This window comes from Ostrinia furnacalis, unplaced genomic scaffold (genome assembly GCF_004193835.3).
Source record: "Ostrinia furnacalis isolate ACB-3 unplaced genomic scaffold, ASM419383v2 OfSCF2395, whole genome shotgun sequence".
Classification (NCBI taxonomy): domain Eukaryota; kingdom Metazoa; phylum Arthropoda; class Insecta; order Lepidoptera; family Crambidae; genus Ostrinia; species Ostrinia furnacalis.
In genome coordinates, this window is record NW_021132634.1 from 571,571 (window position 1) to 590,076 (window position 18,506).

General features: G+C 41.2%; 1 protein-coding gene across 3 annotated transcripts; it reads right to left on the minus strand.

Annotated features, from left to right (window-relative positions):
- Positions 1-1,324: 1,324 nt before the first annotated feature.
- Positions 1,325-7,642, minus strand: LOC114355385 (uncharacterized). Of its 3 annotated transcripts, none has more exons than XM_028308206.1 (4): positions 7,339-7,642; positions 5,642-5,705; positions 4,162-5,122; positions 1,325-2,356 (listed from the first exon to the last, which is right to left on the minus strand). In XM_028308206.1, exons 1-3 carry the CDS (start codon positions 7,411-7,413, stop codon positions 4,167-4,169), a joined length of 1,095 nt encoding a protein of 364 aa, XP_028164007.1. In that variant the 5' UTR covers positions 7,414-7,642; the 3' UTR covers positions 1,325-2,356; positions 4,162-4,166. The 3 variants fall into 3 exon arrangements, with proteins under 3 accessions (XP_028164007.1, XP_028164006.1, XP_028164008.1); XM_028308207.1 differs by lacking the exon at positions 1,325-2,356 and having other exon boundaries at positions 4,532-4,605; positions 4,682-5,122; XM_028308205.1 differs by lacking the exon at positions 1,325-2,356 and having other exon boundaries at positions 3,995-5,122.
- Between the last annotated feature and the right edge of the window lie 10,864 nt (positions 7,643-18,506).

Here is an 18,506-nt window from a genome sequence, read left to right on the forward strand (position 1 = left end):
TATTAGTTACCGATCTTGCACTATGGTTGAGAGATAAATAAAAAAAAAAAGAACTAATTTTCCGCTATGGTCACCCCGGCCTCACCAATCCGCCATCATTGTCATTTAGTTTAGAGATGTTGTGATATTACCGAAGCCCGTATTTTTGGGTCGGGTTTCGGGAGGGTGATGGATACTTATCTCTTCGGACGAGGTGCTTCGTATAATTATGATAGAACTTCACTTGGTAAGTTCGTTTAATCATTAATTATACTCGCACCTCGTCCTCGAGATAAGTATCCTGAAATTAATATATTATTCACAACATGTAGAGGTTGAGAGTATTTGTGTTTCGGTAATATCACAAAGAGTAGTCGTTGTAAATAAAAGTTAATTGATTTAATCAATATTGTTGTTTTATTTACCAAAAATAACAAAGAATGGACTTATCTCATAATTATATTTTTATATAGTCAGTAGAAAATCTCATTACACATATGTAAATTATGTAAATAATAGGTTTATCTTGTATATTAATAGAATCAGTACATTGTAACTTATGTTAAATCAAAATCATCAATCCTCTATTTAATCCTGATTAAGGACAGCTCTGGCTAAAGGAGTCTGATCCTCGTTTCTTATTATTCTTTGATAGAATTTACCGAATGTAGTGGAAGTACCAATTAATGATTAAACGAACTTACCAAGTGAAGTTCTATCATAATTATACGAAGCACCTCGTCCGAAGAGATAAGTATCCTGAAATTAATATATTATTATTCACAACATGTAGTAACGCATATTAGTTACCGATCTTGCACTATGGTTGAGAGATAATTAAAAAAAAAAAAGAACTAATTTTCCGCTATGGTCACCCCGGCCTCACCAGTCCGCCATCTTATATTGTCATTTAGTTTAGAGATGTTGTGATATTACCGAAGCCCATATTTTTGGGTCGGGTTTCGGGAGGGTGATGGATACTTATCTCTTCGGACGAGGTGCTTCGTATAATTATGATAGAACTTCACTTGGTAAGTTCGTTTAATCATTAATTATACTCGCACCTCGTCCTCGAGATAAGTATCCTGAAATTAATATATTATTATTCACAACATGTAGAGGTTGAGAGTATTTGTGTTTCGGTAATATCACAAAAAGTAGTCGTTGTAAATAAAAGTTAATTGATTAAATCAATATTGTTGTTTTATTTACCAAAATTAACAAAGAATGGACTTATCTCATAATTATATTTTTATATAATCAGTAGAAAATCTCATTACAGATATGTAAATATGTAAATAATAGGTTTAGCTTGTATGATAATAGAATCAGTACATTGTAACTTATGTTAAATCAAAATCATCGCCTCTATTTAATCCTGATTAAGGACAGCTCTGGCTAAAGGAGTCTGATCCTCGTTTCTTATTATTCTTTGATAGAATTTACCAAATGTAGTGGAAGTACCACTCCATCCCGCAGTCTTTCGGATGACATCTATACTGACACCCTTTTGGTAAGCTTTAGAAGTGGCAGCGTGCCGGGTACTGTGTGCCGTGAATATGGAGATATCAATTCCACAATCTTTGAGAGTGTTCTTGATCCATCGACTGATGGTTTGAGTAGTGACTGCTTTATAGGGTTTTTTAAAAGTTATTAATAAGTTTTCTGTTTGGCGAAGTGAAGCTGTCTTTTTAATGTAGCACAGTAGCGTGGTAGCTGGGCATATGCTGAGTTTTTCAGTGAAGAATGGTATGCAAATAATAGGTTGATTGGTACCTGGCTTCGATGTTTTAATTAAGTCTGGTATTTTAATGCTAATATGGTCTGTAGAAGATTCTATATTACTTATGTTTATTTTATGAAATGTTTGTGATCTATGCGCCGTTGTTATGGCCAGTAAGGTAACGCATTTTTTGGTGAGTTTCTGCAGAGAGAGAGCTTCATTAGGGTACCACTCACTTAAAGCATCTAGCACTTTAGAGGTGTCCCACGTGACATTGTATTTAGGGGCTGGGGGTCTGAGTCTAAAAACCCCTTTAAAGAACCTTTTGATTCTATCATCTGTGGATATGTGTGAACCTACTATAAGAGAAAGAGCACCTCTGTAACTATTTAATGTGCCATATTGCACGCCAGACTGATAAAGTTGGGTAAAAAAATAGATGATTGTTGGAATTGAAGCTTGAAAGATATTCCGGTTATTGTGAACACAAAATTCGTGCCATCTTCTAAGACAAACGTTGTACTGCTTGATGGAGTTGTCGCTTAGTGACGCCAGCATGATATCTATAGATGAAGGTGGTACACTACGTCTCAGCAACGCCGTCCGCACAAGATTCCGGCAGCCAGGGTAAGGTTGGAGTGAATCTTGCCTTTGCTGGAATGGGAGATAACCACATTGTCATTCGGTTTAAAAATTATTAAGTCAGATATCAAAAGACTCGTGAATATTGGGTACCAAGCTTGTGTAGGCCACATTGGGACCACCACGATGCCTTTAGCTTGGTCTGATATTACTTTTCGGAGGGTTTTCAATATAATTGAAAACGGAGGAAAGGCATAGAAGAAAAAATTGGCCCAATTGATAGTAAACGCATCAATAGCGAGTGCATCAGGATCCTTTTTCCATGACACATAAACGTCACATTTTTTATTAATGCGACTAGAAAATAAATCGATTTCAGGGAAACCAAATTTGTCTGTAATAGCTTTAAAGGCAGAGTTTTTTAATTCCCACTCAATGTCTGGATGAGTTCGTCGTGACTCCCCATCCGCGATGTCATTGTCACTAGATTTTATGTATGAAGCAACTACAAAAATACTACGTTGTTCACACCATTGCCATATAGATTTTGTTATGGCCGTTAAGTGGGGGAATTGTATGCCCCCCATGCGATTAATGTAACTAATCGCAGTGGAATTATCTAGACGCATTAGTATTTGACAATTGGTGCAGTTTTTAGCAAATATTTTAAGAGCTATAGACGCGGCTAAAAGTTCTAATTGGTTAATGTGATATTGGCGCTCTTTGTTGGACCACGGACCACTGGCAGTATCAGATCCGCAGGCAGCCCCCCACCCCGTTGTTGAGGCGTCAGAGAAGATCTCTAGTTCATGGTGGTCGTCTCTTATTCGTTTTACGGAATGAGGGACAGCCTGTAACCACCATTCCAAGTCCTCATGTAGGGAAGGCGGAAGTATCATGGTTTTGTTGTAATCACCATGCCCTTGAAGATTCAAATATTTACAACGTTCTAGTTGTTTTGTGTAGAGCCAGCCATATTCTATCGCAGGGCAGGCCGAAACTAACAGTCCAACAAATTGTGCGAAATATCTGATTTTGCATTGGTTTAGTTCTATAACTTTTTTGGTTTCATTGACTATTCGAATTCGTTTATCGGAAGGTAGTTGAATATTCATTTCATTTGTGTCAATTACAAAGCCCAAATATTTGCATGTTGTTGAGGGAGTCAAAACGCTCTTTTTCAAATTTATTATGAACCCGAGACTAGTGAGCAGTTTTTGCGTTGTTTCTACGTTATTCAGGCAGCCGTGATACGAGGCGGACAGTAAACATAAATCATCTAGATATATAGATGATAAAAAACCTGCTGATCGTAGCAATTTTACTACCGGTTTCATCACTTTGGTAAAGATGTAAGGTGCCGTGTTAAGACCAAATGGTAAGGCGTTGAATTCGTAAAGGATATTATTAAATGTAAATCTCAGATATTTTCGGGAAGTTTCGTCTATTTTTAATAAAAGGTACGCGTCTTTTAAGTCTAAAGTAGCCATTAGCGAATCTTTTTCTATGATTTTTAGGACTGTACGTATGTCTTCTAACTTGAAATGATAAGTGTCAATGTGTTTATTTAAGTTTTTTAGGTTTAGTATTAACCGCATCTTACCATTTGGTTTTGGCCTTAGAAAAATACTTGATATAAATTGGTTGGGACAAGGTTTACATTTAGAAATAGCTCCAATATTGTAAAGTTCTGATATAGCTTCCTCAAATTGTGTAAACTCTTTAGGAGAGAGTACAGGTGGTTTCGGAATAGAACATTGTTTTACAGTGCTATTAAACTCAATTTTGTAGCCCTGGATCCAAGACAGGACGGTCTGATTGTCTGTGATCCGTAACCATTGGGAGTAATATTTAGATAAGCGTCCCGCGTAGTTTACCTCTTCTAACGTCGATAGTTGGTCGTCTTCTGCCGTTGCGATGACGTCTTGGATGATCCGGCGGGCCGATTCTGGTGATAGACAGGTGGTTGGGTCTTCCTCGTGGTCGCAGGTGGTCTCTGAGGCTGAGCCACCTGGGCTTTCACGTTTAAAGTACCGGCTTTAGATGTTGAGGGTTGGGGTTTTTTGACGTCCTTTCTAGTATTCGTGTATTTTATTTCAGCACCGGACTTAGACACGGCTTTAGCTGTTTTTAGTGTATCAGCAAGATTTTCACTAAATAGAAATTTGTCAATTTTGGAGTTCATTATTTGGGATTTGACGTCTTTTTTCAGTACTGACGTACTAAACATTCGCCTGGTCACTGAATCGGAATGCTGTATGTCGCACAAAAGTCTATTTGCGTCCATAAGTTTCTTCAATAACTCCTTGTTTTGATTTTGGGGTTCCAGCAAAAATGAAGTAGCTGATGCTACGCAGGAGATGGCCGATGCCAGGAGTTTTTGTTTAGATTCTATGGCTTTGTCGCGATTGGCTAACGTTTCAGGCAAAGCTGCTTTAATCTCCGGATTCAATGCGGGAGCGCCTAAAAGAATTGCATTTGACGGAAGCAGGTATTTTTGTTGCAATTCTTTTCTAGTTTCTTTGGTTAAGCCAGAGGCTGTAATATGTTGTAACCGGGTTGCGAGTTCCTTATGGATTTCTTCTCCGTACTGTACAGTAGTGGAAGGGTCGTCTCCAAGGACCTCTAAAATGTCTTTGTCCAACTGTGTGTTTTCACATTCTTTATTGGCAGTCTCGCCCGAGATATGTTCTAGATTGACTAGGTCACTTTCGGGTTCTATTTCTGCGTTGGGCAAAACTGGGGTTGTATTCGTGATTTCGGCCAAGTTTTGGTTGGATTGAGAAACGTTAGTACTATTTTCGAGATCGATTATTGGTTCTTCTATTAGCCCATTATCTGAAAATAATGGTTTATAATTGTAAACAATACCTGTGATGAGTAATTATTTACATTCTGATTTGTAATTAACTTGATTTTTATCGTAATAAAATTATTAGAATATTGTTTACACAATATTTGCAGAATGTAGTGGAGCAGTCCAAAGATCAGTCCGGTTACATTCTTATGTAAAAGAGATTTAAGCATAAATGCAGTGAAACAGACCACAGTACAGTTCGAGTTGCATTTTTTGCTTTTTTCGTAAAAATTACAATATTTAATGTAATATTATTTTTAGCATAGATACGATCAGTAAATGCGTTGAGACAGTCCGATGATCAGCTCGAATGCATTGTGTCGTATAATAATTTAAATCACCAAGTAAACCCGTACAATTTCTAATTGAGGGTAACCGAACATTTATTATGTGCTGTGGGACAGTCCAAAGATCAGCCCGATTGCACCTAATGTGAATATTAACGGATGCTTTTCATATAATTTGTTAACACTTAATAAAAGGTAACAGTGGGTACGTACCGTTATAGCTATTTTTAGATTCAGAATCACTATCCGAAGAAATTGTGTTTTGTTTCCGTGCTCGCTTTAATTNTGCACATATTCTGCACACATGTCCTCTTATTCAGCCAGGTATAACCGCGAGGACGAATGACGTCATTTGACCGAAACGATGATAACCGCAAGGTGGGGTATGCCCAAGGGTAAGGATGTCTCTGGTAGCCTTATTCTCTGAAGCGGTCGCAGCCCTTTTTTCCAATGAGTTAATTTACTACTGTACGCATAAACAAAACATATTATTATTCTTTAAGCTACTTGACTATAATGTATACTTACATTCGTGATGGAATAAAAGTCTTGACAAAGCCCAGACGGTACGTGTGACATAGGCACTACTTCCTTTTGTAGCTCGTTGAAATCTGTAAGTAATAGGTGCCGATGCAAGATTATACCTACATAATAATTGTAGTATATCATAAAACAAAAACTTACAAATAAAATTAATACTTACCAGAATTAAACTTCACGACATAGAATTCTGGGTCGCGCAGCAAATCCGGGGGTGGGCAAAGGGGCCTTATAGCACTCACTGAAATAAAACATGCAATATTATTATGAAAGTATCAAAGCCTTACGTTACCATATGCATAAAACTGATTCTATTATGAGTCTACGTAACACGTCAGACAAATATAAATCCAGCTTTACTTCGTTTGCTACTTACGGGACTATTCCCACCTCTCTTTCCCACCACTGCAACTCCTGTGTAGCCAGGATCTACAGCTTGACCACCAATAAAAACCCAACCAGTGAAGATCAAGTTTGTCCCGGGGGAAAGTTAAACGGTTAAACTGTCATTGGACCCTCAGAAGAACATAGGAGGAGTTCGAAGTTAAGGTTCGACTTCCCTCCGTTGTTTGCTACTTGTATAAAGGAGCTGGAATTAGTTGTCAGTGCTTGCAGCCCAGGTAGCTCACTCGCCGCGTCTCAGTAGGTCCTCGGATGCAGAACGAAGTTGCTCACGTCAGCTTAGGTATGCAGAACGTAGTTGCTCACGCGGTGCTTCACTCGCTCTTAAACGTGCTTGCAGTCCAGGTAGCTCACCGTCTCTCACTGGATCCTTGAGCTCCGGTATTCAGTCTGTCCATTCTCGTACTCGGATGCAGAACGTAGCCACTCGCTCTTATCGACGTCAAAATGTATGATAAAATGGCGTGATAATAACCGCTTGCGCATCCTAGTACTGACTGGTAGCTCACTCACCGTCTCTCACTGGATCCTTGAGTTGCACGAGCGCGACGGTGTTCAACGTCTGTCCGTTTTATTATTCAGGGGGAAGAACGAAGTTGCTCACGCGGCGCTTCACCCGCTCTTATTAAAGAAGCACTTGCAGCCCAGCCGGGCTAGGATCCGCATAAGACAAAAATCGATAAAATGGCGTGATAACCGCTTATCCAGGCAGTCCTCCCACTAGGTGGACCGACGATCTGGTGAAGGTCGCGGGAGGCGCCTGGATGCGAGCGGCGCAGGACCGGTCTTTGTGGAAATCCTTGGGGGAGGCCTTTGTCCAGCAGTGGACGTCTTTCGGCTGAAACGAACGAACGAACCGCTTATCGCGGCGCGCATCCTAGGCCTACTGACTGGTAGCCCACTCACCGTCTCTCACTGGATCCTTGAGTTGCACGAGCGCGACGGTGTTCAACGTCTGTCCGTTTTANTTTTAATTTCTTTTTTAACTTCTTGATTTGATCACTGATGTAGTCAAAATCCTTTTCACGTTTACGTTTCGGCATTTTAACTGCTTAATTTTGAATGTAAAGAAAAAAGTGCAGAACGGTTAAGCACTAAAATGCGAATGACAATATAAGATGGCGGACTGGTGAGGCCGGGGTGACCATAGCGGAAAATTAGTTCTTTTTTTTTTTAAATTATCTCTCAACCATAGTGCAAGATCGGTAACTAATATGCGTTACTACATGTTGTGAATAATAATATATTAATTTCAGGATACTTATCTCGAGGACGAGGTGCGAGTATAATGATATCAANTGATGGCGGATTGGTGAGGCCGGGGTGACCATAGCGGAAAATTAGTTCTTTTTTTTTTATTTATCTCTCAACCATAGTGCAAGATCGGTAACTAATATGCGTTACTACATGTTGTGAATAATAATATATTAATTTCAGGATACTTATCTCGAGGACGAGGTGCGAGTATAATTTCTAAGTGACTTTAATAAGGGACATAGTTACTTATAAAAAAGTGAAACAAAATATGCTGAGACTATGAGAGAGATGAGATGAGCATAAATTAATGACGGCCTCTTCACCAGTTCAAGGATCATTGAAAAGTAAGAAACAGAAAATTAATGGGGGAACTTGTTAATTAACACGAGTATATTATTAAATATTTTCCGCTCCCATAATCACCAATTACCAACTCCAAATTAATCAAGGATAGCAATGATGTATGACTACTTAGATGTAAAAAAAGACGCATAAATAAATTTCATTTTAGTAAAGTCGTCCATATAGATATTAAGCTCATATCACTATTTGTCTTTCATGGGATTTGAACTCGCAAACTCAACTGGAAAATAAAAATACGTTTTTCCCACGGTATCTGGCCCCATCATCAGACCAGCTCCATGGCGAATTTTCAACCGATGATAATTAAGATTTTGCCACAGGTAATAAATTCATAAAATTCATCTATTTTTGCAAATAGGCTTTTAAAAAGCACTTTTGCACGTCCCAATATTAACCCTACCACTGCTTCGGGGCAATAAATGGGCCAGTGCTGAGAAGAAGCAGCGCAAGAAACTCAGTCACTATTGTCAGCCTCCTTTTCAAGGGTTTACAGTCTTTAAAATATACAAATTATAGTCATAAATAAGTATTGATGCGAGCTAGGTAGTTAAACATTTTTATCTATACTTATAATAAATCCGTAGAAAGGTCAATTCTGTACATGAAATATATTTTCAAAATAACTATCAGGGGGTGATTAATGATCGATACTGATGCCAAAAATGCAATCAGTAAAATTTTTGTCTGTCTGTCTGTCTGTCTGTCTGTCTGTCTGTCTGTCTGTCTGTATGTTCCTTATAGAAACAAAAACTACTTGACGGATTTTAACGAAACTTGGTACAATTATTCTTCATACTCCTGGGCAGGTTGTAGGATACTTAGGAATTCCCACGGGAACGGGAATTAGCGGGAAAATCCTTTTGTACAAAAAATCTAAACCGCTTGAGTTAGACGCTTGAAATTTGGCATGCAGGTACCTTAGTAAACTTAAAGCTTAGTTACAACAGGATATTGCAAAATTCCCACGGGAACGGGAGTTAGTGGGAAAAAACATTTGTATGAAAAAATCTAAACCGTGTAAGATAGACTCTTGAAATTTGTCATGCAGGTACTTTAGTAAACTTAAAGCTTAGTTACAACAGGATATTGCAAAATTCTCACGGGAACGGGAGTTAGCGGGAAAAAGCATTTGTATGAAAAAATCTAAACCGCGTAAGATAGACTCTTGAAATTTGGCATGCAGGTACCTTAGTAAACTTAAAGCTTAGTTACAACAGTATATTGCAAAATTCTCACGGGAACGGGAGTTAGCGGGAAAAAACATTTGTATCAAAAAATCTGAACCGCGTAAGATACATAGATGAAAGGGGGGTAAAACGAGATCCACGCGCACGAAGTCGCGGGCGGCCGCTAGTCTTTTATATAATCATGAACTTTATAGTAGCCCTTGCTTTAAATTTATGAATGGGCATGGGATTCTACAACATATTAAACATACATTTCAAATTAAATTACTAGACTGTCATGTAGGCATCTCAAAAGTATTATTCGAAGTGCTTTATCTACTTAATATTCTGTTCGCTTACTCACGATTCACCATAAATAACAACTTTGATTGTTTGATGAGGCCAATTTAGCTATTTAAATAGCAGTTAACTTAACAATGCTGAAACTGATAACTTCGTCTTCGATCCTAGAACCCAGAAGTTTGGCAGTTGTACATAATTTAATTATCTATACAGTGTGTCCGGGCTTGTAGTGATCAAACTTTAATAAGGGCGTAATCTATGGACAATTTTATCGATGAACCGCTGGGAAGGGGTATCTTTGTTCAACAATTACGTCGAAACTAATAGACGTAGACTAATAAATTTACATTCGTTTTGTAGAATAGCTCAAATACTAATAATACAATGCAAATAAAACATACCTTAACGACCTGGTTTTTCTTGTGTTGGAAAATAACTGAAAAAGAAGTGAAAAAAGTCATGTTTTTTTCTAATTAAATCCATTCTTACTCCCTGAAAATGTATGAAACTTGTATCTGTTTTCTACTTTTGCTAATAGATAATTTTATTGGCTATCGCATGATATAAAATATTTGCTTATTAATGTTAAGCTACCCACGCTTTCACTTGTTTTTGAAGGAAGAGGTGAAAACTAAAAATTAAAAACTTAAATCCTTGTAATTTTGCGAGAAATGGGTCAAGCCCCAAATTTGAAGTATTTTCATCGATAAAATTGTCCATAGATTACGCCCTTAANATAAAATGGCGTGATATCCGCTTATCGCGCATCCTAGGCCTACTGACTGGTAGCCCACTCACCGTCTCTCACTGGATCCTTGAGTTGCACGAGCGCGACGGTGTTCATCGTCTGCCCGTTCTCGTACTCGGAGAACGTAATTTCTCACGCGGCGCTTCACCCACTCTTATTATAGAAGCGCTTGCAGCCCAGCCAGGCTAGGATCCGCATAAGACAAAAATCGATAAAATGGCGTGATAACCGCTTATAGCGGCGCGCTTCATAGATCTACCGGTAGCTCGCTCACCGTCTCTCACTGGATCCTTGAGCTGCACGAGCGCGACGGTGTTCAGCGTCTGCCCGTCTTCATACTCGGGGTGCAACACGTAGTTGCTCACGCGGCGCTTCACCCGCACTTGTGTGATTATACTTACAGTGAGCTACCTGGGCTGCAAGGTGCTCGCACTCACTCATCATCATCATCTCAGCCGTAGGACGTCCACTGCTGAACATAGGCCTCCCCAATGCTTTCCATGCTGCCCGGTTGGTAGCGGCCTGCGTCCAGCGCCTTCCTGATGATGTCGTCGGTCAACCTTGTGGGTAGTCCGTACCTAAATAAAGATACAAGTGCTGCAGCCCAGGTAGCTCACTCACCGTCTCTCACTGGATCCTTGAGTTGCACGAGCGCNCATGTTGTGAATAATAATATATTAATTTCAGGATACTTATCTCGAGGACGAGGTGCGAGTATAATATTATCTTGTTTTGTTTCCTGTAATGAAGGACTTAAGGTGAATGAGTTACTTCCGCAGAAGTGTATAAGAGCCCTGAAAAGAACATAGAGATATCTACTACTAATATTATAAAGCTTGTTTGTTTGGTTGCACGCACTAATCTCAAGAACTGCTGGTCCGATTTAAAAAAATATGTTTGTGGTCGATAGCCCATTTATCGTGAAAGGCTTTAATAACATCACCCTGCAGACAATAGGGGCGAAGATTATAGAAAAATGTTGCAAAACGGGAAATATTATTCCAACTGTTTTCACGCGTACGAAGTCGCGGCCTACCTACATAGAAATAAATAGAATTCGCCCATCATTAAAGTACTGTTTTCTGCAAAATAGGCTTTTTACTAAACGCATTTACCACCCAGTATAACAATGTATACAGTGCTGAAAAGAAGCAACGCAATTGATCTAACATGCATTGCCATTCATAAAATATTTTTCTTGTTTCAGATTTTTCAACGCCGGTCAGCGAGAGGCAAAACGTCGTTATTCACAGGTAAGTTTTCTTAATAATGCATTTATTTTGATTGACTTTTGATGTCAACTAGGTATCTACGGTCAAATGCGGTCAATACATCGGTTTGTAAAACCTAAAAAGTTGGCTTAATGTGGCTTAACTTTTGGCATAGGCTCTTTCCTACTCTCTTTACTAACTGTATATTAATATACAAAGCTAATGTGCCTAACAAAAGCCTGTATAAAAGAACAATCACACAAATAGACGCCCAGAACATAGCTAACCTCATCTAATGCTTTTAAAGTAAGTAAGATGAAAGGGATTATGTAGAACAACCCGAGCGTCTTACTGCAATGTATTATTAAGGACCTGTAGCTGACTGGTATGGGAAGCCTGGTACGGCCGCGGCCTGACTGAGAGCGGGGAAATTTGACTGATAATTTTGTTTGTTAGAATCAATCGGAAATGGTCAGGCTGTTTGTTAGCGTCTTACTGCAATGTATTATTAAGGACCTGTAGCTGACTGGTATGGGAAGCCTGGTACGGCCGCGGCCTGACTGAGAGCGGGGAAATTTGACTGATAATTTTGTTTGTTAGAATCGGTTGGAAATGCTTAGGCTGCTTGTTAGTCAATGCAGAACTCTACATTGAATATCTCTTAGGCTCAGTTTTTTGATCTGTTATAACCAATAGTCAAATTTGACAGCTGTCAAATGACAAGTGGTTAAATATCAGAAAAAATGTTTTTGAACAAAAAATGGTTAGCTTGATTTTTAACCGACTTCAAAAAAGGAGGAGGTTCTATGTTCGGCTGTATTTAGTACATTTTTTAACTATTAGTAGCAAAATTTGACAAATAGTTATTTTAACTACGAAAAACTGGGCCTAAAGTTAATATGCAACTTTAGTTCCGTAGAGGTCACGCATAATCTCATTCCCTTGGAAAGTTAAAAGTGACAGTGGTCTTATCAGTTTCATCATCTTCATCAATTAGCCACATAACGTCCACTGCTGTACATAGGCCTCCCCCAATGCTTTTCATGTTGCCCGGTTGGTAGCGGCCTGCGTCCAGCGCCTTCCTGCTACCTTTATGATGTCCTCAGTCCACCTTGTGATAAAAGAGAGACCTAAAGTTCGAAAGTCGTGCCTTGGACCTGATGATGCCTGTCGTCCAAAAAATCGGGTTACAACTATCCTATATTTTTTCCCCTTAGTCTCAAACTACCTATCTTGGATACAAACTAGGCTATTTCTCGCTGTCAGTCATGCCGTGGCTCTACCCAGGCGTGAGGTGGAGGGTAAGCGAGCACTCTACGTTATTGCCCGCCGCATCCGTCCGCTTTGTGCGGCGCTAGTCTCGCGTAGGGCCGGTGATGCCTGCCATAGCTTATTAGAAAGGCGCTGATACCTTTGTTGGCTCGCCTATTGTCTATGCATGATGCTTTTGGTGATATTAATTTAGGTATGAGCGATTCTGCTAGTCAATCGATCCGTTGTTTTATGATGAAGTGTATGAAATAGTTGCTGGTAAAATAAACTGTATTTAACGATAAACATAATGTAAACAGTGTTAAAAATATAATCATTTTAAAAACGGAGGGTCAATATTATAAAAGTGATCTTATTTTAACAACTATTTAAAGGAGTTATACACGAGTAAACCATAGGTTACTTGTTTTTTTTTTACTAAAAACAAAAACATTATGTTCTCGTAGTTTTTATTGTAACAGATTTCTTTCATTTTCACCAAACTGCAAAATATGTTTCTAATTTCCTCTCTTTGACCTATTTGAACTTTTATTTTGTTCAACCCATTAAGTATAGTATACATCTAAATAGATTTCAGTATATTAAAAGAACAAACAACATTGACACACTTCGTTAAATGTGATTCATTAATATTAAACAAACAACAAAAACACTCAATTTCCTCTTTTCACGTTTACTTCGTATATTACAAACTTGATTGATGTGACGGAATATATAGGGTGGATACTGGATACAATCAAATCAAAATCAAAAAATATTTATTCAGTTTAGACCACAAGTGGCACTTATGAACGTCAATAGAAAATAATAAAAAAAGAAAAAGGTAGCCCTTATGGGGCACTTTACATGTCTNAACGGTGTTCAACGTCTGTCCGTTTTATTACTCAGGGGGAAGAACGAAGTTGCTCACGCGGCGCTTCACCCGCTCTTATTATAGAAGCGCTTGCAGCCCAGCCGGGCTAGCAACCGCATAAGACAAAAATCGATAAAATGGCGTGATAACCGCTTATCCAGGCAGTCCTCCCACTAGGTGGACCGACGATCTGGTGAAGGTCGCGGGAGGCGCCTGGATGCGAGCGGCGCAGGACCGGTCTTTGTGGAAATCCTTGGGGGAGGCCTTTGTGCAGCAGTGGACGTCTTTCAGCTGAAACGAACAAACGAACCGCTTATCGCGGCGCGCTTCATAGGTCTACCGGTAGCTCGCTCACCGTCTCTCACTGGATCCTTGAGTTGCACGAGCGCGACGGTATTCAGAGTCTGTCCGTTCTCGTACTCGGGGTGGAGAACGTAATTGCTCACGCACGCGGCGCTTCACCCGCTCTTATTATAAAAGCGCTTGCAGCCCAGCCGGGCTAGCAACCGCATAAGACAAAAATCTATTCTATTCTATAAAATGGCATGATAACCGCTTATCCAGGCAGTCCTCCCACTAGGTGGACCGACGATCTGGTGAAGGTCGCGGGAGGCGCCTGGTTGCGAGCGGCGCAGGACCGGTCTTTGTGGAAATCCTTGGGGGAGGCCTTTGTCCAGCAGTGGACGTCTTTCGGCTGAAACGAACGAACGAACGAACCGCTTATTGCGGCGCGCTTCATAAGTCTACCGGTAGCTCGCTCACCGTCTCTCACTGGATCCTTGAGTTGCACGAGCGCGACGGTGTTCAGCGTCTGCCCGTCTTCATACTCGGGGTGCAACACATAGTTGCTCACGCGGCGCCCCACTCGCTCCCAACCCTCGCCGAGCAACACGCGAGTACTTGACCTAAGGGTTGTATTACAAGATTTTAAACTTCCCCTATGTTGTGTTTCTCTTGCTACTGGTTCCATTACAACGGGACTATTCCCATCGCACCTCTCGTTCCCACCGCTGCAACTCCTGTGTAAATCTATGTATACAGCTTGAACGCCAATAAAAACCCAACCAGAGCCCCGATTACGGTAACTTTTAACGTCTACAATCCAGACGCGCTTCATCATTACGCTGTTTTGATCATTACGCTGACCAATCGTATCGCAGAATCGATGAAACGCGTCTGGACTGGAAACGTTAAAAATTACCGTAATCGGGGCTCAGTGAAGGTCAAGTTTGTCCCGGGGGAAAGTTAAACTGTCATTGGAGTTCGAAGTTAAGGTTCGACTTCCCATTCGCGTTCCATTACAGTTAAAGTAGAGAACTATGGGTCCGAACGCGACATTTTTTCATTAAGACCATGAGAACCGGAATCCTTGGGAGAGGCCTTTGTCCAGTTTTTACTGAAACGCACAATTATCTAACTTATCTACAGCTTGACGTGTCGGCTATGGCTACAACCAATAAATTCTGATACAGGGCCCGATTAAAGCTTCAACCACACCAACGCGTGCAGATCGCCATCGCCGGCGCTATGAAAGGCCAATGACAGGTCGCGCGACCTATGACAGTTCACGCGATCTGTCATTGGCCTGTGATCGCGCCAGCGATGGTGATCTGCACGAGTTGGTGTGGTTGAAGCATAAGGCCACCACTGATGGCCTTCTTACTAACCTGAAGTCGTGTTTGGGCATACGGCCGATGTCGGAAGATGGCGCTATCACGAACTCCCGGTGCACTAGAGCCACCGTGGTCACTGCGCGTACGTCACCGCGCGCGAACGTTACTAGAACCACAGAACCCAGAAATACATTCGCGGGTAGTCAAACAAAAAGGATTGATTCCACTGCTCAGGAATTTAAGTAATACAGGAATAAAAATTCTATAAAAAACCGACACTTTTCCGCTCGATCCATTTCCACCGAAGCGGAGCGGAGCAGAGGGGAGGAAGGCAAATAATGGAATCTGATTGGTTATTCACAAAACTTCTCTGCTCCATTCCGCACAGTGTGTTATGGGACTGTATAAACGGACATTCTCATTGATTTGATGAAACGTATAGAGCTCAGTTATACAAACATGATAGTAAAACTCCCGTTTGAAAATTCCACGTAGTTTTCGCGGTATAAACATTCAAAGTTACCTATTTTTTTACTTCAAAATTATGCAAAAATATTCTCACTCGTTAACTAATAACATTTAATTCAGAATTGTTATAATACTTCATAGAGTTCTTAAAACTACACGTAATAAGCGTGTTAAGTGCTTCGTAAACGCATTCAGTTAATTAGGAAAAATGATTTTAGTGATTTTTGTTTTTATTTTTTTTCTCAATTATACCTTAATATATGCAAACATTTTTAAATGCAAGATATAGTCTGATATTTAATCTAATTGTATTAATAAAATCAGCTTTAATTAATTAATTTTCAAACGGGAGTTTTACTATCATGTTTGTATAACTGAGCTCTATACGGTTCATCAAATAAATGAGAATGTCCGATTATACAGTCTCATAACATACTGTGCTCCGCCTTACCTAGTGGAAACCGAGCATCATATGTGCCAATTTTGTGTAAAACTTACACATAGCTCAACGGATTAGCAAGTTGAAGTGGCAATGAGCAGGGCACATAACACGCAGAACTGACGGCCGACGGGGCAGCGAGGTTCTGGAGTGGAGGTCACCTACTGGAAAACTCAGCGTAGGACGTCCACCTACAAGGTGGACCGACGACCTCAAAAAGGTAGCAGGAAGGCGCTGGATGCAGGCCGCTACCAACCGGCCTTTGGGAAATCATTGGGGGAGGCCTATGTTCAGCAGTGGACGTCTTGGCTGAAATAATTATGATGATGTTAATGAGTATAAATTTTAACTCACAGCTTGCGTAAAAAAGCACTCCAAGCCAGGGGTATTTCTCGATGGGGACTTGTCCCACCATGACGTCGGGCTCGTCGTCGACGCCGCAGTTCAACGGGTCGATCTCCACCCCGATCAGAATCGGGACTGAAGCGGGAAAATATTCAAAATTATTAACTGCCACCTAAGTTCATCAAAAATGATGTATGATTCTATAGATCATTTCATCTATGAAGACGCGCCCCACCATTATTTGGTCGAGGGTAGCGCGGGGTGTGGGGAGTTTGATCCGAGTGCGTGTGCACCTGTGTGCACTCATGGATAAATTTAGCGTGTAGGTACTTTAATTAATAATTTAATAGTGTAATTTAATATTCGTGGATGAAACGATCTACCCACATACATAATGGTGAAATATTTTTTCAAATCGGTCCAGTACCTAGTTCCGGAGCCTATTCAATACAAATAAACAAATCTTTCCTCTATAAAAACAAGTATCAAATACTTTGAAAGATGCAACGGGGCGTCTTAGCTAGCTCAGTCCGACACCCCGCTGTTTAGTACTAAGTCCCAGTTCGCCTTCTGCGATGAGGGATGTGTACCTATCCAGGATGCCTACAGGGATATTGACCAAGGAAACGCACAATCAACAACACAATGACACTTTGTATTTCTAGTTCCACAATAGTTCCTTATTCTAACTTCACTGACTCTAAATTACTATCGTTTAATAATGAGCAAGTTTACAAGTACTTTACAAGTTATATCACAATTTACTAATCTATTACAACGAGAGGAATAGCGACGCGCCCGGTTCGCGTCCCGTTAACTAGCTTTCGTATCCGCGAGAGGGGCGGCGCCCTGTGCGAGGTTTAGCGAGTGTTAGTTTGGACACTTATAACTAGGGGGGTAGGACGTGGTTCAATAGCTCGAGCCAGAGACCAAAGTCCTGTGATGAGTATGATACCACTGGGAAAGGGCGTCGGACCTACGTGGCGAGGGGGTATGAAGTTCAGGAGGGGTGGCAGCAGGATTGCTACCGCAGGTCGGGAATGAGCATCGCATGCACTACTCGGTAAGGACGAGAACCGGTAGGCTATCAACGATAGAACGTCTCGAATCGACAATTAGATCACCGACCGAGTTATCGAGGTATCGAATCAAGCCAGAGTCGAACAGTCAAGGTTAGTGGGAACAATGTGGATAGCTATTCGCTAGGGACTCTGTGCAATGCAGCCGAGGGAACAATAGACGCGGGCGCGAACGTCTGGCTGTTGCAATGGCTCCCGAGCGAATGCTTGGCGCCCTTTTTTTTTTTTTTGAAGGGACGCGCGCTGGTAGCTTGAGGAGCTTTTCCAGCTTCACCGGGCAGAGTGGCGAGTACAGAAGGTACTCTAGCCGTTTGGCGATCGTCGGTACGCGTTCCGACGAGGCCGAGCGTGGGCTTCGCGAAGCGAAGCCCAGGCTCGTCCACGTCGGTCGCAGACCGACGTTCGCGATCGGGCCGTATCGAGCGCATAAGGCGCCCGATCAGTGGCGAACCCAATTAGAGGGTTGCCCACCGCGGTGTTGGACCAAAGTCCAGCCTAGGGGACTACGGACGCGGCCTGAGGGCGCCACGGTAGGCTCGGACCTCGGCTCAGACCGTGTCCGGGGGACGGATAGGGGGCTTGGCGCCCGCGGTCGCCGCCGTCTCTTATGGTACGTTTACACGCTTGCCAAGCCTTCGCAAGCGGCAAACAGCTCCAAGCCTCCACAAATCTCGTTTGGCGTTTGAAAGGAGTTTACACGCTTGGGAACGCGTCAGTCTGCAAGATAGATCCAAGCATGGCGGACACCGAACTTGTAACGGCTATTGCATTTGGTTTATCGTACTTTTATTTNTGGGGCAGAAAAGTTCTCGACTGGCGATCACGAGCCGGAAGACGTAGTGTGGGCAGGCCTTCCACTAGGTGGACCGACGATCTGGTGAAGGCCAAGTGTGAAGGCTGGGTTGCACCATCTTCCTTTAACTTTAACAAACGTCAAAAATCAAACTATACAAAACACACCGGTCGTTATAATTACTGTAGTTAGGTTGTGCAACTCAGCCTTAGGTACTTAAGATTTT

Coding starts and splice junctions, on each gene's coding strand:
- LOC114355385 (XM_028308206.1), bottom strand. CDS start 7,413: ATGCCGAAACGTAAACGTGAAAAGGATTTTGACTACATCAGTGATCAA. Junction 5,123..5,641: donor ATCTAAAAATAGCTATAACG/GTACGTACCCAC, acceptor CATTATTTTCAG/ATAATGGGCTAATAGAAGAA.